The sequence below is a fragment of the Actinia tenebrosa genome, unplaced genomic scaffold (genome assembly GCF_029948245.1).
Source record: "Actinia tenebrosa isolate PJP-AT-01 unplaced genomic scaffold, QUT_ActTen_1.0 PGA_scaffold1__47_contigs__length_23844297, whole genome shotgun sequence".
In the NCBI taxonomy this organism is placed as follows: domain Eukaryota; kingdom Metazoa; phylum Cnidaria; class Anthozoa; order Actiniaria; family Actiniidae; genus Actinia; species Actinia tenebrosa.
Window position 1 is genome coordinate 17,317,918 of NW_028292578.1, and position 24,017 is coordinate 17,341,934.

Genomic DNA, 24,017 nt, shown 5'->3' on the forward strand with positions numbered 1-24,017 from the left:
TTTACTGTACTCTTTCTGGAAAGAGAAAATAGTCAAACTCCTTCAAACAAATAGGGTCAGTTCAAAACTTTAATGTGCTTGAACTATTTTTCTGGAACTTAACAAACATTTGCTTCTATAATTATGCAATTTATTGTAAAAGTTAATTATTTATAGCAATTATTTTATTCATTATTGAAATTGTTGATCAATATTCAAGTGGTTAAAAGATCCCAGATGGAATGAAAAAAAGATATAGTGAAAAAAAAATTTGCACTGATTTTATTTGATAGATAATTATTATTAATAATTATTATTTTAATTATTACCCAAGGCAGATGTTTTTATTGGATTATTTAATAATAAACTTATGTCAATATTAGAGTTTTAAGGTGATTTTTTTCTTCCTACAAAATGGAAAACGTGACCAAATCTTCATTCTTTATCTGTATTTTACTTTAGCCATGGCAAACTTTATCACCACACACAAAAAAGCAGTAGATAAAAAGAATATAATATTCATTTTATCTACTGCTTAGATTTTTTGTGTTCAATTGAACCCCAAAAATTTGCAAACATTAAACCCAAGCTAAAAAGGTCCACTGGCTACAAAAGAGTATAACTTGAAGATAAGTTAGAAATAAAAACAAATATTGATAGCCGATCATAAGGAATTGAGATACTGTGTCGTTGGTCTGACTACAAGTTCATCTTCACTGTGTGCATAAGGACATTGTTCTGTTAACAAGGTGCAACCATCAGGATGGTTAAAGTGAAACCAGCACATTGATGTGTTTCCAAGGGCGTCAAATCTTCGTTTTAAAAACTCCACATCTGCATTTGGTGTTAGTTTAGGTCCTGGGGTTTCTTTTCTCCAGTCTCTGAGTTGTACAACGCCACCCACCACTGGAGAAAAACAAAAAAGAAAAACATTTAATGTTGATCTTAATGATTTTCCTTGATGAGTTGTTTTGAGTCAGTTTTCTCTGGCTCCAGGAATCAATTATTTTTAGTTGTAAAGAATTTTGTTTTCTTAGTAATCAATTCATGAATTGGAATTAGTCTGGTCAAATCTTTGCCTTGCTGGTCATTTTGACCAGTAATGTGGAGTCGGAAATGAGGTATGGCTTAACTAAAACTAATTTGGCCCATCATCATGACCAGCAACTTATTGGCCATTATTTTAAGCCATGTAATGGGAGTCATATCCAGAGGGTTGTAGGATGCCTGAGGCCCCTCCTTCCTATTGGGAGTCTGTAACATGTATGCATTTTGGGGGATGGGAGGGATGGATGATTTGTAGATGTTAGTCTGGAGTGACCCCCTTCATAGTATAAATTCCACCTATGCCCTTCATGCCATTGATCATTAAATTAGCTTTAGTACCTTGGAATATATGCCGATGGTTTCTTAATAATGTCTGTATTCCACCACATTCATTCTTCATCTTTTTCAATGTTTCATTATCAAACAATTTAGCCACATCAGGTAATTTCAAGCTTCTACCTCTATTCCATAAATCCAGCAGAACACCTTTACTTGTGAACCTGTTCAAACTTGTACCCTCAAATTTGTCTTTATCATCTTTAGGGCCCTCACTATCAGATTCCTGAAGCAATGCCTCTGCAACACTGTTAACTATAAATTCCTTCAAAGATTTGCTGAGATGCGAGCAGTTACGAACAGTAATTGTCTGCTCCCTTGGCTTGAAATCTGAAGTTTTTATTTGATGGGCTTCAGTTTCTAGAGCAATTTTTTTAGCTGCTGGGCTTCCTGTGTCTTCCCTTGCACCATTACTCTCATATGCTCGATCACTTTGATCTAAAAGATGTCTCGTACCATCAGTATTATTGTCATTCTCATATTCAGTAGAATGGTCACCACTAGCCTGTTTTGATATTCTTGTTGTGTTGACCATTGTTTGAGGTTGTTGTCCTTCATCAATGTTGCATCCTCTTTCACGAATCATAGCCTTTATTTTGATCTCCATTTCTTCATGGTCTTCTTCAGGATATGTTCTAGACTGTCCTATATGGCAAATCTGTCATCAAAGAAAATAAGCATGATAAAAGATTTGGTGCATATGCACGCTTCAAACTCCATCCCCTATGCCAATTGGCCAAATTTCATTTTAGATCATTTGTCACAAAGGTGAAAGGCGTGAAAGGTAAGTGCACTCACTATGCCATGCACCCATTCTTCCCATAAATACCAAAGACAAGTTTATCGATACCCTAAAACAACCTATGGGCTGATCAAAGTCAGGGCATGGCTAACTTACAGATCAAATTGGAATTTAGGAGACTAGGTTATGCTGAGGGAGGAAAACTAGAGAACCTGGAGAAAAACCCTTAAAGCAAGGGACCAGAGGACAAACTCTACTCACATGAGATGCTGGAATTGAACCCAAGAGGAGAAGAAAGGTGACTGCACTACTACTACGCTACCTTTGGATTCCCTGAAATTATCAGCTGCTTACCCTTTTAGTGGATGGAATCCTCAACATGTCCTCTTCTACTTCAAAGCCACAAACGACACCAATCTTGTGCACATAATCAAGATACCCACGGTACTGTGATGTCTTATTATTTTGACGAACATACTGGGGTTCAAAAAATATGTATATGATTTAAGAGGAATAAAGGAACCTCAGTGACGGGGGCAGTGTTCATTGTTCCCCCTCGGACAATAGCAAACCAATCACCGTTGCAGCAGTTTTCCCGTGGAATTTTAAAAAAATCTTGTCCTACAAACAACTACACAGTATCTGTTTTTACTTCTGGAGAAGCAAAAAAATGACTTTTTTGACTCATCTTTGAATCTTCTTAGTGAGGAAGTTCAGTAAAGCTTGAATTAAATTAAAACTTACTTACCTTACAATTGAAGTCATAAAAACAACACGGAAGAACAAAGTATCTGGTTCTGTATGATGACCTGTCATTGTCAAAAGAACCTTATTACACATACTGTGAAAAACTATTGTGACCTTTTTTTAAAGCATGATATGATTTTGTCAAAGCCATCACTCCAAGATGAGAAGAAAACCATACAAGTTTGATTTGAATAAGATTACATCTGCACCATACTCCTTATCAAGTTGTATAAAAAGTCTCAAATGCATGATCCTAGAGTTTATAATATTGCCCTTTACCTGGCAGCCATGACTGGAATCCATGGAGTTAGTTCATCAGAGTGATTGCCTATCAACCAGTCAACGTTAGGAAAGAGTCCTGATGCAGTTGGATCCAAAGGTCGCTCCTGTTCAAAGCATAAATATTTGTTTAAATGATAATGAAGTAATAGATTCCAGGATCATGATGTCAAGATTGACAATTGTTATGATGATGGTGGTGATTAATTCACTTCTTCTATGATATTTCTGTAATATTTCTGAAAGAAAACACTAAACATCTATAAAATATTTCATAACTGTATTGGATGGAATGTGTATGTATGTGGATCGAAAGTGTATATTAGGTAGTTCAAAAAGACCTGGATTGAAAAGACTGGTTAGAAAAGACTGGTACTGTATTCTGATGATGATAATGGTGAATAACGATGATGGTAATGATGCTGATGATTGATAACCATGATGATGATGGGGATGACTTTGAAAATGGAGATGATAATGCTGATGACAATGAAAATGGAAAATATGACCGTGATGAAGATGATGATGTAATAATGATGATGACAATGATATGCTAATATTGAATTTATAACTTATCATTAATACAAACCTCCAGTTTTATTCCTGGACCGTAAAAATCCCAAATTTTTCTCTTCCTTACATCAATACCTAAACCTGGATGCTTGAAATCAAATCAAATAAATTCACTATATTGATAACAGAGAAAAATGCTCTATAGGTTTACTGAAGGAATAATAAATGAAGTGTAAAAACTAAAGCTCAAGCATTTTGGGTCAATTCCTTGCATAGCAGAACCAGGGGTGGATCTCCTTCGTAAGATCTTGTGAAACCAATCATGTTCTTTATAGCAACAAATAAAATCTAATTGGAACCCTCCTTTGTGAAGCTGACTGCGCCAGCTTTTTTTTGCATTATGTACCCATTTTGGAAGTCCCCCTTTTTTGGATTGGCCATTGGGACGTATGTTGAACTTACCCCTTCCTTGCTGAGGATGTATACCAGCAGACCATTACCACAGCCCAAGTCAACAAAACTCTGTTTTTCTTTTAAATTATTCTTTTCTCTTTCTTCTTCCCATAAAATCTAAAATGATAGACTTATTTTTGTCAATCATATCAAGATTTCCTCTTTTATCCAAGGAAAATTCAACATTCCAGATATAATATTAGAGTCTATAGTTATCTGTTCGTATGCTTCTCATATTTTACCCTCCCCTCCCCTAAATGTTTTTTGTTGTAAAAGTCACTGTCATAAAGATGAACAAAGATCCACCTTTTAATTTCAACGCTATTCTACTTACTATTAAATATGTTGCTATGGCAATGTCTTCATAAACAAACTTTTGAGGATCTGTATTTTCAGGCCAATTCTGAAGCAAATATCAATTGAAAATAAAAATAATGATTTAACTTTCACTATTGAGTGACAATATATAGAAAAATATTTCTCGTAGTATACTAGTACCTTAACTAGTTCAAGTCCATGTTTGTCTTTCAATTCTTGATAGAGCAATGTATAACGTTCCAAGGAAATTAATCTTAGTGAGCCTTTGGACTGTTTTTGTGGATTCTCTGCCCATTTTTTTAGCTTGGGCAACAAGTGATCTTTCATCCACTGGATAGATGGGCAAACAACACAATCACTTCTATTAATATCCTGTACTCTTCTGTCTATTACACTGCAGGAAACTTGTAAAGAAATCCTAAAGTAAATGAAAATAAATGAAATTATTACCATTTCTGCTACCATTATTACTATTTCTACTAAGTTCTGCCACTATTACTACCAGTGTTACTACCACTGCCACTACTAGTATTGCTGCTACTAAAGAGAGACTTCTACACTTACCTTAACTATTATCAAATATTATTATAATATTAGAATATTATATCAAAAATTATTAATTGTTCTAAACAACTGGCTTTTTAGGAGAAACAATATAAAGTTTACTACTACGACGACGATGACGACTACTACTACTACTACTATTACTACTACTACTGCTACTGCTACTGCTACTGCTACTGCTACTGCTGCTGCTGCTGCTACTACTGGAGCTGCTGCTATATATTGCTATGAAGCCATTGATTCAATGATATGGTATTTACATGAAGTAGGGAAATTTCATCAAATTTAGTTGACTTACTTTGGTTTATTATTGATATCTTGAAGATGTAAAAATCTATAGGCTGTCATTTCCCATTCACTTTCACTGGAATCATTTTCTTCACATTTCTCCATAAAAATTGGAATGAATGAAATGCTGCTGGTGCTTCTATCTGACAAAAAAATGTGACAAAGTTGAATAGATGAGCATACAATGACCAAATTTGGTTGAGTTATTTAAATCGCCAAGAAGGGAGAGGGAGATGGAGCAGGAGAGGGAAAGGGAGAGGGAGAGGGAGAGGGGGGTTGGGAGGGGGAGGGGGGGAGTCTATTAGAAACAGTTTATAATAAATTTTGAGACTTTTATTTGTTCAATACCAACAGGTCTATTGAGTGTGGTGAAGACATAAGTTTATCCAACGGTTTGCACATGCAGTTGAACCAAAGTCATTGACAGTCAAACACTTTCATTCAAGTTAAGCTTAGTCATATGCTGTAAGCATGATTATTATATTAATTACCTTTGATGACTAGTTCAAATAAAGTTCGATATTTGGCTATTTGTCGAGGTAAAACTCTTCTCAATAAAACTTCAGCTCGTCCTCCTTCATGTTCCTCTTCATGACTACTCGCAGGAATCGCAAATTCTTCAACCAACCTACACCAAGCAGAGATCGACCTTTGATGATGTAGCAATTTGTAAAGTTTGTCCACGTTTTCACTTGGTAAGAAGGCATGCTTAACATCCAAAGAACCACTCAATCTACGATTCACAACTTGAGGCTTGTCTATCCAGACTTGAACAGAGTCAAAGAAATCAGAAACTGAGCATTTCGTCGCGGTTTCTTGAACGTTTTTCCATACGATATCAGATTTGCTTGTTTCGTCCGCCATTTTGATATATTGGGCTCCCTGTCCATGTTCCCAGTCTCTCTCTTTCAGCAGCGGGAAATCCAAAATGGCGGTGTTGTTATGGTTTTCTGGTCTTTGCACTTTTTATGCCCTAAGCAACGTTATTTTAGGGATTACTGGAACGATTTTATTGCCACTGTATTTCTCATTTTGTGGTACTGAAGCTGCCGTCAGGTTTTCACTGCTTCTCTGCGTTCATTCAGTTCTTTTGGCTTGTATTCCCAAGCAAGTTGTAAGTAGGCTTACGTTTTTTCTTTAAACAATTTTTCCAAGTCTATTTTTAATGTTTAACTCACCAAAAGGTTTGATGACTTGTATTTTTTATTATACTATAACATCCATCATTTGTTTATTCCTCTTTTGTTGACTTGTTTTTCATAGTTTCATCCATTTGTCCATTTATCTCTCCAATCATTCATTTATTAATAAATATCATTTCCATCAATCCACCCATTCATCCAATTTATTCATCAATGCATTTTATCAGTTATCTATACCTGATGATACCAAATTTCATTTAATACTTTACAGAAATCTTTCATCCCAATGGTCCAGCTTGTGTTATTCATGTTACTGCTTTTCCTACCCATTAATGTCACTCCATTCATTGCTGTCTGGTTTTATGAGAAGCTTCTCCTGTTGGCAGAGCCAGTATTCTCAATAGTAGAGGCAGTACTGGTAGTCTTTTTGGTTATGGATGGCAGTCAGTCTTTAGTGGATCAAATAGAAGACAATCCAGGCTTTGTAAAGGTAGGTGAAAATATGTGCCAATCAAAACAAGGGCTAATCAGTTCTGATCTAAGTGTTAGATTGAAGCATAGTTAATATTAACTATGATTGAAGATAACATGGAGCAGGAAATGGGCCTTAGGCCACTGCACTTCTTGCCATCTGTTATTGTCATAGACTCTATTGTCTTTGATAGCTCAGGTAGAAGAGATCTATTCATCCATCTATCTCATATTTTATGCATCCAACCATCCCATTCCATATACACTCAATTGAAGAATCGTTGTCGGGTTCAGAAACATAGAACATAAAATCTGAGACCAAAATGGCACATGGGAAATGACATAATTATGTCATAATTTATTCATTTGCACCATCCATGCAGTCGGTTTAGAATGCCAAATGCGTATTAAAAACAGTGGGATGATGCCACGGCTTCGCATGTGCCATTTCAGTCTTAGCTTCTATGTCCTATGTTTCTGAACCCGACAACAATTCTTCAATTGAGTGTATCCATCTATGTACATATTCATCCATCCATCCAGCCATGCAATGTTACATATCCATCAATATATCCATCCATCCACCCATCTATTCATACATCTATCATCCATCCATCCATCTATCCTTTTATCCATCCATTCATGCATCCAACAATACATCCATTCCATTTCATCCCATAAATCTACATCCATTCGTCTACCCATCTATTTATTTACTCTAGCCACTTACATCTAAATAATTCCTAGTTACAACTATACATACACCTAGTTCACACTTCATTAGGAAACTTATCCTTGTATTACTAAAAGAAATATAATTATTTTTTCATTTCAGTCAATCATAATAGGAGTGGCTTTTGTGTCTTACAGTCTTGTGCTTTGGATCACCTTTAATATGTTTATGGATGAAAACATGATTCCACTAGAAAACTGGTAAATAGTTTTCACTCTTATTTTCTTTGTTAAATTTACAAGCTTGTAAGTTATGGGTTAATTGCTTCTTTATTATGTTCATATAGGATTTTGCTTGCTGTTCTTGCTGTATCTGTGTCTGTTCTTGTCATCTGTTTGATCCAAGAAGAAGGTATTGGACCCAAGCCATCTAGACATAATATTTTCCCAGCTTTGAGAGTATGACCACAGTCCAGAAATTGAAGGACTGAAAAGTTTAGGACATGCATCAAGTAAAGCTTATTATTCACTGCGTCTGATCGCTATTGACTTTGAAATTTTTGCCAATGAAAACAAAACTTACTAGCGAGGTTTTGCTAGTGGGTTTAAAAATTACTTTTGTGTCCTGGTTTTAAAATAACTGAAGAGAAGGGGCTGCCTTAAACATTCTACAAATGTTTATACCTTTATGTAGCTTTGACTATATGATATTTGACTTCTTGGTGGCCACGTCTATCAACACTACCCAACTCTACCATCATGATTGGTATTCCTTAACCTCATTTCATTTACATGGTAGGAATCATATCAGATGCATCAGTAGTCTCTCTTATGATGGTGTGTATACTATGGGCCATGAAGCAGGAACGGATCATGACAACTAACCCCTTGAATATGCCAAAACAATGGACAGAGTGAGTATTATAGGGATATTCCCCATCTCTTATTAAATTTGTATTTTAAGCACTCCCTGCCTACATTTTAGAGTTATTTTCTGCAGTGCTTGTGATCATGAAAGGTTCAATGTCCTTTGATGTTAAATCCTAATAATATTTTGTTTAGATCTCTTGTTGGTGGGAAGTCATTCCTGTGGGCTCTTACTTCCATGGCATCCTGTAGCTTAAGTAAGTATATGCGCTGTATGATATCAATGTGTATTGAAAGGGAAATGGGTTACCCTTTTCCTGTAATGGGGGTTTAGCTCTCCATGTTAATTGTCAATATAGATGTTGTTTACAGGCTTCTTGATAATGATGACAACAAGGAAGCAACTTTGCTGTTTTTCTTTTCCTTTTTGTTAGTTATCAGCTAACTGACCAACCCATAAATGTAATATGTAACGTTATCAGTATCTGCTTGAAGTCAACATCAACTTAGCAACACCCTGACAGAAACCCACCAACAACCTGTCAGCAATCCACCAACACTCAGCCAGCAACCTACCAACACCCTGTCAGCAACCCACCAGCACTCAGCCAGCAACCCACTAGCTTCCTGTCATCAATCCACCAACACCCCGTTAGCAACCCACCAACATCCTGTCAGCAACCCACCAGCTTCCTGTCATCAACCCACCAACAACCTGTCAGCAACCCAGCAACACCCTGTCATAAACCCAAAAACACCCTGTCAGCAACCCACCAGCACCCAGCCAGCAACCCACTAACACCCTGGCAGCAGCCCAGCAACATCCTTTTAGCAACCTACCAATATCCTGCTCGCAATATGGGTTATAATTTTTAAAAAAGATATTTATTTGATTTTTTTACCTGAGGTCATCTTGGTCAAGCGAAAATGATTTTAAGCAGCTTGGTCTCACCAACTTATCTAATGCTAGCAGCTATCAGGGTTTTTAGTGTCATCTGCCTCATATGGATTATCAAGCAGTTTCAAGCAAAGGTAAAATTTGTTATCATCATCATCATCATCATCATTTGCAAATATTTTTAGAGCATTTACAGCACCTCCTACTCATATAATTTCTCCTACTTTTAAAGCCCTGAGTATTGGTCCAGCAGGAAGTGAACCCACGACCTCTCGCACAATAGTCTACTCACTTTAATTTCCTTTAGGATGAAGATAAAGATTTTGAAGACACAGTAATAGATGATCAATCAAGTTCATCAATACCTCAGATAAGCCCACTCACTATACGCCTCGTCTTTATATTTGTCTATACAGAATTCTTAGTGCGAAGCATGGTTATTTCTACACATCATTCTATGACATCTCATTCTACCCCTTCATCAATGATTCCAACCTTTTACGATCGGATTGGTTCAATTCTCCTTTATTTTCTATATGAGGTCAGGATTTGGAGAGTTTTACAGATTTGTATGACAGTTGTTACTTATTTTTATGTGTTGCTCACCCCACGGGATTAGTGAACAGTTTCATATCCAGGATGTACATATTACCTAAGTTAAAGTATTAAAGAAATTCATATGCAAAGTGTGGCATTAATCTGGTACAGTATGATGTTTGTGCCTTGAACAAAATATCTCTTAGATTCCTTTTCTCCCATGGTTAACAAACTAACAAGCAAAAGTACTGGCAATATAGACCTTTATAGGGTTTTGTTGTAAGTGCACTCAGGTTCGATTCCTGGACTCAGCATCACATGTGAGAAGGGTTTATCAGGTCTCTCCCTTGATTTCTCCTGCCTCCGCGAATGATGTTTAATGTTGCTTGAGCATTTATGAAACCATGGTGACACTCCAGGTCAAGGATGGACTTGATGCAATCATAGTTAATAGAGGAATGTAGCGATCAATACAGCAATGCCTGCAAACAGTTTCGTAATCATTCAAGAGATTGCATTTAACAAGAGAAATTGTCAGCCAAAGGCCGTTTCCTTGAATAGAGCGATTTTTTGTACGAATGGGAAACGACATGTCGTAACATTGTAATGGCTTTCCATTTTCTTCAAAACATTCATCCATTCACAACATGTATATAGTCATAGCTACGAAAAGATACGGTGTAGTTTACACCTTTTGCTGTTCATTAACAGAAAATGTACATTCATTTGTGCCAATAGTTGTATCAATAACGTGTAATGTACTTTCATCAACACCACAAGTAACATTAGCGCGGATCAACCTTCAATAACGACAATTGAATATGCGTGTACATTCATAGGCATCAATGGACAATCAATAGCGCGTTTGTGCGTTCATATGCGCGGAATTTATTTTCGTTTGCGCGAAATTCAACTTCAATAACACCAAATGACAAACAATAGCATTTATGGACAATCATTTACCCAAAAGTGAAAATTCATTAGTGCTATTAGCATAACCATTGACAATCTATAATGCGTTTGGACAATCATGAAGGTCAATGTTATATTCTATAGCGTGGTTCAACAAAAATTTGTATGATTCGAATGAACAATAAGAGAAATAAAACAATCATTAGCGATTTTTTTTTAATCACTTTAAAACATATAAAAAACTCAGGTAACTGCTTCCATAATAGCGGCTGCGTCGGAGAATAGCAATTAGCTCACTTAAAGCAGCAATCAAAGACGACATCAGCCGTCCAGAGATACAACAACATACGAACGATCGGGCTGAGGCAAGACGACAAGGGATTGCTCTAGGTCACTACAGAACGCAGTTGCTAATGGAAGGGTTCTAGAGAAATGTGGCAACTATCACTATCGCTAAATGTGGTAAGTGGTTCAGTTATATGCAAACGTATTTGCCACGATGTATAAATGGCGAAGAAATTAAAGGCTAAAATAAATAAAAAATCGCTAATGATTGTTTTATTTCTCTTATTGTTCATTCGAATCATGCAAATGTTTGTTGAACCACGCTATAGAATATAACATTGACCTTCATGATTGTCCAAACGCATTATAGATTGTCAATGGTTATGCTAATAGCACTAATGAATTTTCACTTTTGGGTAAATGATTGTCCATAAATGCTATTGTTTGTCATTTGGTGTTATTGAAGTTGAATTTCGCGCACAAGAAAATACAATCCGCGCATATGAATGTACAAACGCGCTATTGATTGTTCATTGATGCCCATGAATGTACACGCATATTCAATTGTCTTTATTGAAAGTTGATCCGCGCTAATGATGTTACTTATGGTGTTGATGAAAGTACATTACACGTTATTGATACAACTATTGGTACAAATGAATGTACATTTTCTGTTAATGAACAGCAAAAGGTGTAGTATGGCTACGGGTTTTCCGTATCGTTTTACCGTTTCCCACTTATACAAAAAATCCCACTCTAATATCTCTTTGCCTCCCCTAAGTATTCGAGAAGACGCAAATAGATGTAACACGAAACTGCTTCATCAGATGTATGGTTATAAGATTTTTATTTAGATGACATGTAGACTTGCTCCAAGTCTCGCTCGTGATTTTTTCTGTTGGCGAGTCGTCGAATTCAGATTTCGGGCACTTCCGGTTCCGACAGATTTCCGAAGGGAATGGCCAAAACCAAATGAAAAGCGAGCTTTTCATTTGGTTTTGGCCATTCCCTTCGGAAATCTGTCGGAACCGGAAGTGCCCGAAATCTGAATTCGACGACTCGCCAACAGAAAAAATCACGAGCGAGACTTGGAGCAACTCTAGATGACAACACTACATTAGTAACTTACTTGATAGATTAAAATATTGAAATTAAAAACAAAAACCTACACCTGAATTCAAAGTGTTTTTTCAATGAACACAATTCTCATGCTTTTTTTGTTGCACCTGCACTAGTTTCCTTGGAATTTCTGCTTAAAGAAAAAAATACACACTAGATGGTTGGTTGGGAATCAAGGAGGTCAGTGTTGCGGTAGTGCACGTTTTCTCCGGAACTTCCGTTTTCCTCCCTCCGCAAAACCTAACACAAAATTCCAATTCGACCTCTGAGCTAGCCGTGCGCTGACTGATCAGCCCAGAGGTTTTTTCAGGGTATTGATAAAATCTGAAGATTGAGTAAAGTAGGTAATGTCACGATCCACGAGATTATCTCAACATGAATAGAAAGCATGATAGCCAATCAACCAAGATTGCAGCTGTCTACAGAGTCCTTGAACTTCATTCCAGATCCGACCATACACCCACTAAATCAAGCAAACCATAAGCCCCAGTGAACTTAAAGGGCACGTCTTTGGGCTTACAAGATGGACCCTGCGGCGTCCCAAACCGATCCACTTTAATCCCACTGAACTCCTTATCAGTTGGTGTGATCAGCACAGCATCACTTGAGCCCATCGACGGATCCTCTTCGAAGAAATTATACGGACGAAGGAAAAAGCTGGCTGAGTTTCCCGCTGTTACAGTATTAGGAATGTCCTCAGTATGTGGCACGTGCATTAAACCCACGGTTACCCAGGCAACGAGGTCCTCGTTTGTAATGTTGTCATTGTCTTGGTAGAAGCTTTGGAAATTCACCTCAGGGCTGTAGGGATCTATCTGGTTGTAAATACTGGTGCTACAGGTCTCGCTTTCCTTGTATTTCGTGACTGCCATCTGGTTCAAGGACCACTTGGCAGAATTCATAAAAGGCATGGACTCCGGGTAGATTTGTTTCATGACGTCACGGATGTGAATGCGATAGCCACGTGGGATTCCATTCTTGGTCAGCTTGTCGCTAATGAAGTTGAGATATTTAGGATGGTCGAAGTTGTACTTGTAAAGAGCTTCTTGTTCTGTGTTTTTGGTACGCCGGCGAACCACCTAGATATTAGATGCGCATCATTAATGCAATTTTGGGTCATTTTCATTCATTTGTTCCAACACCCAAGTTTAGGAAGAACCTGCCCCTACCCCTCCCAACAGATTTTCAAAGTACGCCATTCCCCTAGTTGGAATGGTAAGCGATCGATCATCGTTGAAAGTGTAGATTGTCATCGATCGCCATTCTAGTGGGTGATCTAGTGGGTGATCGACTAATCTCTGCGCTCGATGGTCGTCGACAGCTATTACGGTCCATCAACTTCCACCATCATCAATCTCGACAGACCTTCCAGTTCCTTCTGGATGATTGAGTTTTGTTCGAATCCCGACCAGACTACCCTTAATATTTTATGGTCGGTTATGGACAGTGCGCTAAACACAACAACACAGCAAGCGCAGAAACAATCATCACAAGCAGCGCGAGATCAATGATCAAATCACTGAGTTCTCCACAAACGCGCTCAAGGAGCGTCACGGTTACGGCGAAGGCTAAAACATCGTGCTACTTTTCACATGTCACCGACGTTGTCATACCCCGCGCGCAATAAGCTTTATTATAAACTAACTGTTATAAATGTCGCGTTCTGATTGGTTGGGAGCGCGTGCTTATGAGAACATAAAGCACGTGCTCGCATTTTCAGTTTTGTATTTCTTCATTCGTTGCACGAAGTAGAAGCCCTCACTGCTACTCTTTGCAGCAAAGAGAATAAGGTTACGCGCAATTATGTTTTTTATTTTACCGCCCCTTTACCGTCAGTCCTACGAAATCTGTAATATTTTGAAGCACAAAAAAAAGCTTACCTTCTGAGTGCGATTACGACCAGGAAACCATGGGTTTGCTATAATTTCTTGTTCGATGTCAATCGTCTGGTAAGAATTCTTCCTTCCTGCCACATCCAAATCCACCTTGTAGTTCAGCATATGATCGTGAACCGAGCCTGCGACATTCTTGTGTACTTCATCCCCATAAGGGTTTTCTTGGGATGTCCAATACGTTGCCTGAATGTATCCAGAAGTAGACACCCGTACTTCTACCACCCCATTGGCGTAGAAAATGTAGTCGTTGACGTAGTCATAGTTGTATGGAGTTGACACATAGCGCAGGACCAGCGCGTACGTTGGCATCCCGCCATAGAACTTGTAACCACCTTTGAAGTCGTTCTCAAAGTGCCTTCGCAGTGGGATCCCTGTGTTGTATTCAAAGACACAAACCGCGTTTTTCATTCTTCGTGGTCGAGGAGTGTCCACGTGGTGTACAAGGTCAATGAAGGTAGCTGATTCTGGGCAGTCCACTCCGCGCACGAGCTCAAACACACTAGATCCCATAGCCCAGGATGAATCGAGATAGTCTGTGAACATTTGCATGGGCGAGTAGCCAGAATAGAAGGCCGATGCTTCTTGAAGACTTAGCTCATAAACGATCCGCGTTCCTTGAAATTTAAGGTTAAATATTTGAATTCCAGTTGTTGATCGAGAACGGAAATCAAAGCTCCATCCCATCCATTCAACGTGACGGTCTTGAACGGAGTATCGTTTACCATCTGGCTCAAATTGACGTGGTCCCCGGGTGGGTTTGGCTGGTTGCGGGTCCCCCCTGCGTTGATATGTGGAAAAAAGGGCCTCATCTTTCTGTGGCATAGGGTAGAAGATCTTTTGGACTGTCCCTCGGTCGTATGCATCCATAAGCTGATCGACGCTGTTAAACGTCATGTTATTGTAATAAATCATCTCAATTTTCCATAGAGAAGCGTCTGTGCCTGGGCAGTCGAACAGCACCTCGAAGCCTACTGGCTGGACATACATACCTTGTACATCGCGAACAAACCATATCCACGTCTTGTGCTGCCCGCTCTCAAGCACGCCTGGCTGGCTATGACTCCAAATAAGGCATCGTTCGGTACAGTTATGATAAGTGAAGCCATCATAACTCTCTTTAAGAAGCCTGTAAGCCTGTCTGGTTAAGTTCAGTACAAGCTTCTCTATAACTCCTTCTAACTGGACGCTATCAAAAATTCTTTTGTGGAAGGGAATACTGTGTCCTAGCCTGGAATGTTTTACTGGTTTATCTGCAGGTTCGACGATGTACTCTTCGACAACAGGAATGTTTAGTCCTCCTCTGTGTAAAATTACCTTGGCTTTCCTTATTGGCATTTGACCTCCATTATCTAGGTAATTGAGAACCTCGTCTTTTGGTGGAACTTGTAGCTCTATAAGATAGATGTAGTTACTAGAAATCGAAGCCTTTTCAATCGGAGTCACATTGAGGGATGGTTCTTTTAGTATGTAGTCCCTCACTGCAAGGATTTCGTCCACGCTCAAGTCATCAAAAGTATTCGAAAGCCCGTTTGGTTTCACGGATGGCTGGCTTTGTACCATGCTTGTTGTTGCACAATCTTGAGTCTCCTCAAGAGACGCTTTACTTCTGGAAGTGGCCAGAACAACACAGAGTGCTATTGCCAGAGCAATGCACACTACACTGAGGACACATACAGCGACTATTAAGCGTTTTACCAGCAATACCGGTGATTTGAACACCATCTTTAGTTTTAAAGCGATGCGACTCCGGGAGAATCAGAACTTTTGTCCCGTACAATACTATTAACTCCAACCAAACATGTGAGGTTGGGTCACATTGGCCTATACAAAGGAATCCCATACCATGAACTCCGAAAGAACCATACTCTGAGAGAACCATTTTAGTCGCAAAGGGATTACTGCTACCCCAAGATTGAAAAAAAATGTGGCTTTTGATGATATCAAAGTGCTTCCCAACCAAAAGTTTTCAGAAAGGCTAGATGACGAGGCCCCAAACTTTTCGCCTTACTGATACAAAAATACGAATAATTAAGAAAACTTATGAGCACTATTGAATCTTTGTTTGAATGAGTTTCGTTTTCATTTTTCCCCCCCATCTTATTTCATTTTATTTTTCCATCCATAATGCTTGTGGTAAGAACAGGTGCCACTTCCAGTACCCATGATGCTCTGTATCAAATTGGCGCCAAAATCCAAATGCGCAGGTCACGGAGGTCGCGCGTGGTCAGCGAACTGGGTTCAGGGTGACTGTCGTTCGGGGTTCTGTCAGGTGCTGTAGTTTTTCCTTCAAAAAATATTTTTTCTCATCTTTAAAGCGTCGTAAAATGTCCTGTATGGAAAGATGACTCTTTCTTTGACAAGAAACAAATAAGTCAGGTAAGTTTTGTGTCTTTTTTTCATGTTTTATGATACGTTATGTAAGCTTACACTTCGGTTAATACGTAAACCAGAACCAGCGAAATTCGAGATTGAGATGAGCTTACTTTATAAATTAAAAAAAAACGAATTTGTTGGGCCTCTGTTTATACTAAATGCTGCTCATTTTGTTAGCTTATTTGGATGGAAAGTTATTCAGCAACCTGTGCTTCTGTAAGTTGTTCTTGTAGTAAAGCATAGGTAAAGTTGAACGTCACTCGAAGGTGTGTTCCTTCGAAAACCTAGAAGAGCTCTTTTCTATTCTTCTTTAAGTTTTTAGCTAGTACTTTAATAACTGTAGATTGCCTGTCTGGACTGCGAATTCCGATCAGTTGTTAGCTCTTGGAATCCTTCCATGTAGACTGTCCGTTGGAGTGTTCCTCTTAATACGATCAGAATTTGGCAAATCTTTGAGAAACATTTAGCTGATGTTAAACCAAATTAAACTATTTGGTTCTTAGATAGTGATTTCGCAATGGAATATTATCTATCTCTAGTTTACGAATCTAGCTGGAAGTGTAATGCAAAGATCAAGTGCAATTTAGGTCTAAGGGATTCAGATACCTTGTATACAATGTGCATGGATGCATTGTCTTGTGAGCACATGGAGAAGTATCAAGCTAAGGTTGCTATCATGTTCAAAATATGTTGCATTGCTTGGTGGCTTAAGGCTCTGAAAAACTCACAATTTGATCACAATTTAAACTGCACTTGAATAGCTAGGTTTTTCCCCCCATAAGCATGCCTTGACACCCTTTCAAATACATATAATTTGTACCAGGATGTTAAGCAAAAATGAAAATCGATGACCAATAAGATGAGAGAACATGTAAATGGAACCCCTAAAACGAGACTTCTTGACATCTATTCCTACAAATTTTCAAAACTTTAGAATCTTGAATATGTATTGCAACGATTTGGAAATTATTGGAGGAAAAGACTTTCAAACTTAAAGATGCACCACATTCTATTATCAGTGAGAGTGCAAGAAGGTCAGTAGAGATCTCATGGCTTGTTTTACATAGTGTAATATGTATGCTCTTGCTTGTAATAGAGACCTACTACAATCTATTGAGATTATTACGGCAAGTTTAGAACATGTCTTTTTGTTTTTTTTAACAAACTGATGTTACAATGTTGGAACTTGAAATTGATGTTAGGGTGCCCAGGTGCCTAAATTTTTCATGGATGTGAGCGTGGGAATAGCCATTTTGAAATTACAGTATGGACAATTTCAAAATAGAAGCTACTTTTCAGATAGTGAAATTTGGATTGCCATTTTACCTATTTTACTCGTTGGAATCATGGACTGGAAGTGGTTCAGAAGTTTTCTGTCATAGCAGCTTATGTAGCATATCACTTTTTTTCCTGGAAATTTGGATTGCCATTTTACCTATTTTACTTGTTGGAAGCATCTACTAAAAATGGTTCAGAAGTTACCTGTCATAGCAGCTTATATGGTATATATTTTCTTCCTGGAAGGCTTGGATTACCATTTTACTTATCTTCCTTGTTGTAATCATCTACTGAAAGTCGTCCAGAAGCTATCTGTCATAAAAGCTTCTGTAGCATATTATGACATTTTATTAGAACATTATGGACTAGTATTGTATCCATGTTGGGTATAGGCACCCAACAGGACAGAAGAATGATGATAAACACACTGGACTTTATGCGGCAGCTGGACACAAGATTCCTGACCATACCCAGAAAGAAATGCCCTAAGGATGGAAACGTGACAAATGGGAAAAAACGATAATATCACTTCTCTTCTTTTATAGGATAGTGTGGGCAGTAAATCCTGAAGAAATAGAAAACGCGCACGCGTGCTGTGTGCTGTCATAAAGGCACGCAGGGGTTGGCAGAACACGAGAGAAGTGTTAGGAGAAGCATGACGCGTAGCGGAGTGCTTCTCGACACTTCTCGAGTGTTCTGCCAACCCCCAAGTACACAGCACAGCAAGCAAGTTTTTTATTTCTTTTATAAAATACAAATTACAATAATAGATAGGAATGATGCAACGGAAAGTGCGAGCGCGTGCAATGTGCTCTCATAAAGCACACGCTCCAAACCAATCAGAACGCGACATTCATAACAGTTATTTTATAATTTATATTATCCAAAGCAATTTGGCAGTAGACATGTTTATCCTAACTACATAACAGATAGGGTCTCTCTGAAAAGAAATCAATACAATTGAACTGGTACACTGGGCAGAATACCTTGAGTCCTCCTGACCTCCAGGCCTTGAATTGTGCTCTAGTGATTAATCTACAGTCTTGCACTGTGCAGATAATATTACATTTCAATCTTTATGACCAGACTTGTACAACATGCAGCTGTTTACCATTAGCTGATGGTAAAAGTTTCATCATCATCATCTTGAGAACTGTATATTCTATAAGCCATTCCTTTTACATCGATACTTTACAAGCCTGCTGCTAATAAACGTAACAGCCGTAGGTTAGCAATTCTTGGCATGCTTTACCAACCAAGCGATTTTTACTTGAAACCTAGCTTGCATTATTGGTACGAATTCCATGAAATGCTAAAATTGTCTTGTGAACAAGCTATGGAGTTTTGGTTCTCTCTGTTTGTTCTCTTATATTGTAGTCTAGTCAATGAATACATCAGTTCTCTTTTCCTGTGTCAGAGCACAAGTTACTCCCCTTGAGTATGATATTTTGTTCTCTAGTAATTGGTGATAAGATATATAGATGTGCATGAGACTCAGACAAAGAATCTTATTCTCAAGGGAATAGCACATGGTCTAAGATTGGTAAACAGTAATAAGGTCCACTGAATATTGTTTTGACGGTGATGTTGGGGCATGTCTGTAACATGCTGTGGTATCTTTCACATGCTTGACTATACTTTCCCTCTTATACACCTTTTACCAATCAGTGGATGTAAAAAAACTCATTCCCTGAAGCCAAAATGATGTAAAGTTATTGCTTATCATTTCAACTAGTGTTGCTTAGTAGATCCTTGATGTTTCCTGCTGAAAACCAAGATTTTAACAGTAATAAATTGTGCACGAGACCAGAAATGTCACCAGACCCCCTGCAGTAGCTCCTTATACACCTCTGTTTATAGAACGAGACAATACATTTTTGTATAACAAAGAGTCTTCTCTAGTGTGCAGAGCAAATAATTATTGGTTATTCTCACCACACTAATTTTTTGAACTGGGAATTGGTTAAAGAGACCTATTCAATAGAAGGAAATGCTTTTTTTTAATCGTTACTTGGGTAGTTCTTGCTCACGAAAAGAACTCCTGCTACGATTTTCCTTTTTTTGTCATTCGTGTTTCTATGTGTGCACAATTTCACTCAAGCAGTAAAGAAGCATTTTTTGAAATTGAAAAATTCAAGTACCATCCTTGTTACCTTCTTTTTATATCTCTTACTTAGAGGTTTCAAACATAAGCCACCCGAATAAAGAATTGGAGCATATTTTATTTTATTATATAGTTAGGATAGTACGCGCGCGCTGATTGGTCGAAAACTGTGCTTTATTAGTTAACGGATCACAGTGCTGACGCCATCCGCGCGCGCAAGGTTCTGCTAGATCCTGCGATCTTCTTTCTTTTTGCGTATTCAAGAAGTGTGAGAAGCACTCGCCTACGGCTCGTTTTTCTCCTAACACATCTTGAATGCTTACGCCACTTCCTGCGTGCTTTATTACTGAACGGAGCACGGAAAAAGCTGTTTTATTTGAAATCAAATACTGTAAAAACTCCCAAACCAATCACGTGGATTTGAATGTGTTGGGAAGCCTTATAAGAGCTTCAAAAGTACAACGAGCAAACCAACTTAACCAATCAAAAATAGAGTATCAAAAAGGAAGAAAACCTAGCAGTTACATAGTCATTAGTTTTAATGACGGCTGCAAAGGAGACTAAATTTTGCAATGATTAAAGCCAATTATTATTTTCATGTATTTATTTTTTTACCACAATTGTAAATTTTCTCGCGCGCTGATTGGTTAAAAAACGTCGTAAATAAGAGGCCATACCAACAAATGGCGTCATGCAAGATTTCGTGCAGTCTATTTCCTAGAGTTTTGTGAGTTTTGTAGTAAAAAACAAATTTATGATGGTTTAGCGTGGTATGTCCTCTTATTTACCACGATATGACGCCAAACGTTGGTCAAAATTAGTTATGGACCCACTCGGCTTACGCCTCGTGAGTCCATAACATTTTGACCAACTTTTGACGTCATATCGTGGTAAATAAGAGGACATACCACGCTCAACCATCGTAAATTTGTTAAATCTAACTTTGCCTCCAGTTCAAAGTACGAAGGGGGAAAAATGATACAAATATAGATACATGTTCCGAGGCAGAGAAGCCGCAATAGGTAATGCCAATTACTATTATTGAGTCATTTAAGATTTCCGTACAACAAGTTTTATTTTCAACAAAGTGAGTAAGAAAGAAGCTCGTACACAGTGTAAAAAAGTTTGAAACTGTTGAGTAACGATCAAAAAACAAAAACGCAAAATCGCAGTGGCTGCACCGAAAGGGAAAAGCAAATTCGATGCTACATCAGTCGAATCAGACGATGTAAATTTTAATTTATTAAAAGTGTACAGAACGACATCCGGTTTGAATACCAAAGAATGACTGGATAGTTACGATAGAATCACGGATCGAATGGAATAAAAGGATTTCCTTTCCTACTTCCTGGCATTTTTGACCTTGTTAAGTAAATTGGCTTCTGAGGCACTTCCGGCGGCCAAACTATCCTGAGGGCACTGCGGAAACCATTTAAAGGTCAACACTTCTTGGCATTTGTGACGAAAATATTTGACAGAGAATTCCTTACTTTTTGTGACACCAAAGTAGTGACAGAAAGAGAAGTTGAGTAAACTAAAGATTCGTCGCCAGTAAATAACGAGAGGAAAACGCGTGGGGACACAGCCCACTTCCAAAAAATATTCATTGTTCCAGAACCGCGCTAAAATAAAAATTTCAACAAATTTTTTCCCTTCAATTTTTACTTACTCTGGGAATCAGAATGTAAAGGTTTTCTTCTTCAGACCTAAAAATAAATAAAAAAACCTCGAAATCCTCATTTCTAATCTTGTAGTCGTATGCTTTACTTGGCAGTGTTGATTGGGCTGCGTCAAAACACGTGTTCACCAGAAGCATGTTCGTCATACTGAATACCGGCTAGTCAAGGGACATCTGGCTTTCCATCCTTATTCTCCTAAAAAATAAAGAGTTTTCGCTTCAGAAATTAAAATGTCTACCAATTTCAAACGTAAAAATACAGGATACTATTATAACCCCACAGATAATTGGTCGAACGTAGTGCGTCGTCGGGAAGCTTGACATTTAGCAATCACATTTCACTGAATACCAGTCAGAGGCAAACAAACAAAAGCTAGTTGGCTGTCACTTGAGGACTAGTGTCTAATGACTCTGTGCTGTTTAATGAAAACCTGGTTGATTGATTCAAGTTAGTCCCTGACATGGAAGTGAAATGCTGGTCTAGGGCTTGACATTACTTGAAAACTAAACCAACAGTCCACAATGGAAAGCTGACATATACAAAATCCATTGAGGATTTAATCAAAGCCCTTGTCAAAGTCCTGCACTTAAACGGTTTATTGGATGAGTTTTTGGAGCGTCTCCATAGTGTTCGTGCCATTGATCGAAAATGCATTTCAAGACTGATGCTGACACTGACTGGCCTCTAGTGTGAAGATTTAATTATAACCATCGATCGCTACAGAGCCCTGCACTTAAAGGGTTTTTGGTATGATTTTTTTAAAGCTTTTTCATAGTTTTCAGGCATTATGTAAAATGCTGACACTGAACTGTATTCTGTATTCTATCTGTGTTCTGTATTATAAGATTTAATTATAACCATCGATCGTTACGGAGCCCTGCACTTAAAGGGTTTTTGGTATGAGTTTTTAATGCTTTTTCATAGTTTTCAGGCATTATGTAAAACGTCGAGCCGTTTTGACACTGAATTGGCCTTCTAGTATCACGAAGATTTGAGGCTTTTCACTAGGGGGTTTGAACTGGCGAACTGGACCGTGACAATAAAAGAAGTGTACTTTGGCGAACCAAACTATATTGGGGGGAAACAGGAAAATATTTCTAGCATAGGAGGTTTGTCCTAATCTTTGGGGATTCGATAACATCAAGATGGTCTACTTGGGGGCTCAGCCCATCCCTCCCCTTCCCCCCTTAGATCTGTCGTGCTCGTCCCTGGTTTTTAATGACTATATTTCTGGATAGGTAGTTGAGACATATTTGCTTGTCCTAGGAAAAGCCGTCAGACGAGCCAGTCTAGGACTAAACGTCTTTGAATATATATTTTGGATAATGATAATTTAAAGGGTAAAAAACGTGTACCAGAAATGAGATTCTATCTGCAATTTATTTTTCATAAGTTGAATTGCTGGAAAATATTGTTACCTTATTAACTTCTACGATTTTATGAGTTGGCCACATGTGGTCTGCTAATAGGACAGAGCTGAGCTTTAATCATCTCTAGAAAAAAAATACTCACCTTTTTTTGCCGGCGATCAAAATGTTTTATCAATCTGATACCAGTTTACCTGTAAAAGTAGAATAAAATTTGGATTCAAATAAACTCTTATCCAACATAATTCAGCTAAGACGTACATTCGAATGCTTGATAAGGTGCCTACATATTAATGATTGTGCGCATGCGTGTATTGTATGGCCTATTCTTCGTCCCTTCTTCCTCCCTTGCTTCCTTCGATTCCATCCATCCTTACTTATTCCCTCCCTTCTATGTCTCCCTCTTCCTTCATTCACGGACTCGTGCTCCTGTGCCTTGCCCTCTTCATTCATCCATTCAGTTCCTCCTTTTTTTATTCTTATTTCCTGGTCATCCAACATCCGTCTGAATATTCACTTGATCGTTTCCCGTAGACGTCCAAATTGCCTTGGAAAATTTCCTTGTCGTTTTTCTTCCGCGCAACAATCGAATGAGAACTGAAGTTGTCAGAGCGGTATCAAGGCAACTATATCAATGCAGCCATCCAGAAATCCATGATAAGATATGAAAAATTTCAAATTATTTTGGGTTTCTGTATGTCGAGGATAGGGAGAATACAACTAACTACCTTACTGCGTTTCTATTGCGCATGTGCAAAATCTTACATTCGCATTTCCGAAAAAAATATTCTCAAGTATTTTTTCTTGTTTACGGATCTTCTTTCCCAAATAGGTGGAATGTTTTGATGCCTTTAATATCTAGTTATTTCATTAGGAGTATGGAGGTATTCTGATTCGCATCCGTCTTTTCAAAGTGGAAAAAGAAAGTAGCCGGTGCGAGGTTATGTTGCCTCTTTCAAGGCGTTGCTTCTTTCAAGGCATTTTTAAATGAAAACTCAATACATGTATAATATTTAAGCCGTGATATTTTGAAGTTCTTGGTCCTCTTTGTGCTTTGAAAGGCTTTCATTGGCTTGTGGAACCATACCTGATTTAAGAAAGGAAGAGGAACAGCAAAACTCACAGTTTCATGAAAGAATAGGATACCATTTG

General features: G+C 38.1%; 3 protein-coding genes and 1 long non-coding RNA gene across 4 annotated transcripts; 1 reads left to right on the top strand and 3 right to left on the bottom strand.

The window, feature by feature from the left end:
* Positions 1-69: 69 nt before the first annotated feature.
* On the bottom strand, positions 70-6,187 carry LOC116307719 (putative tRNA (uracil-O(2)-)-methyltransferase). The gene is made up of 11 exons (XM_031718016.2): positions 5,758-6,187; positions 5,277-5,409; positions 4,595-4,832; positions 4,431-4,499; positions 4,106-4,213; positions 3,720-3,791; positions 3,131-3,237; positions 2,853-2,913; positions 2,459-2,581; positions 1,366-2,020; positions 70-885 (listed from the first exon to the last, which is right to left on the bottom strand). Exons 1-11 carry the CDS (start codon positions 6,128-6,130, stop codon positions 644-646), a joined length of 2,181 nt encoding a protein of 726 aa, XP_031573876.1. The 5' UTR covers positions 6,131-6,187; the 3' UTR covers positions 70-643.
* A 1-nt stretch (position 6,188) lies between these two features.
* LOC116307720 (uncharacterized) lies at positions 6,189-10,002 on the top strand. Its single transcript, XM_031718019.2, has 8 exons — positions 6,189-6,380; positions 6,680-6,898; positions 7,715-7,812; positions 7,899-7,963; positions 8,351-8,465; positions 8,614-8,675; positions 9,326-9,450; positions 9,624-10,002. The coding sequence occupies exons 1-8, from the start codon at positions 6,195-6,197 to the stop codon at positions 9,933-9,935; spliced, it is 1,182 nt and encodes a 393-aa protein (XP_031573879.1). The 5' UTR covers positions 6,189-6,194; the 3' UTR covers positions 9,936-10,002.
* Positions 10,003-12,056: 2,054 nt separating this feature from the next.
* On the bottom strand, positions 12,057-16,001 carry LOC116307723 (diamine oxidase [copper-containing]). Its single transcript, XM_031718022.2, has 2 exons — positions 14,050-16,001; positions 12,057-13,248 (listed from the first exon to the last, which is right to left on the bottom strand). The coding sequence occupies exons 1-2, from the start codon at positions 15,784-15,786 to the stop codon at positions 12,607-12,609; spliced, it is 2,379 nt and encodes a 792-aa protein (XP_031573882.2). The 5' UTR covers positions 15,787-16,001; the 3' UTR covers positions 12,057-12,606.
* A 4,927-nt stretch (positions 16,002-20,928) lies between these two features.
* LOC116307718 (uncharacterized) lies at positions 20,929-23,149 on the bottom strand. Its single transcript, XR_016120277.1, has 3 exons — positions 23,127-23,149; positions 23,011-23,059; positions 20,929-21,693 (listed from the first exon to the last, which is right to left on the bottom strand). It is a non-coding gene; the product is annotated as an uncharacterized LOC116307718 (long non-coding RNA).
* Between the last annotated feature and the right edge of the window lie 868 nt (positions 23,150-24,017).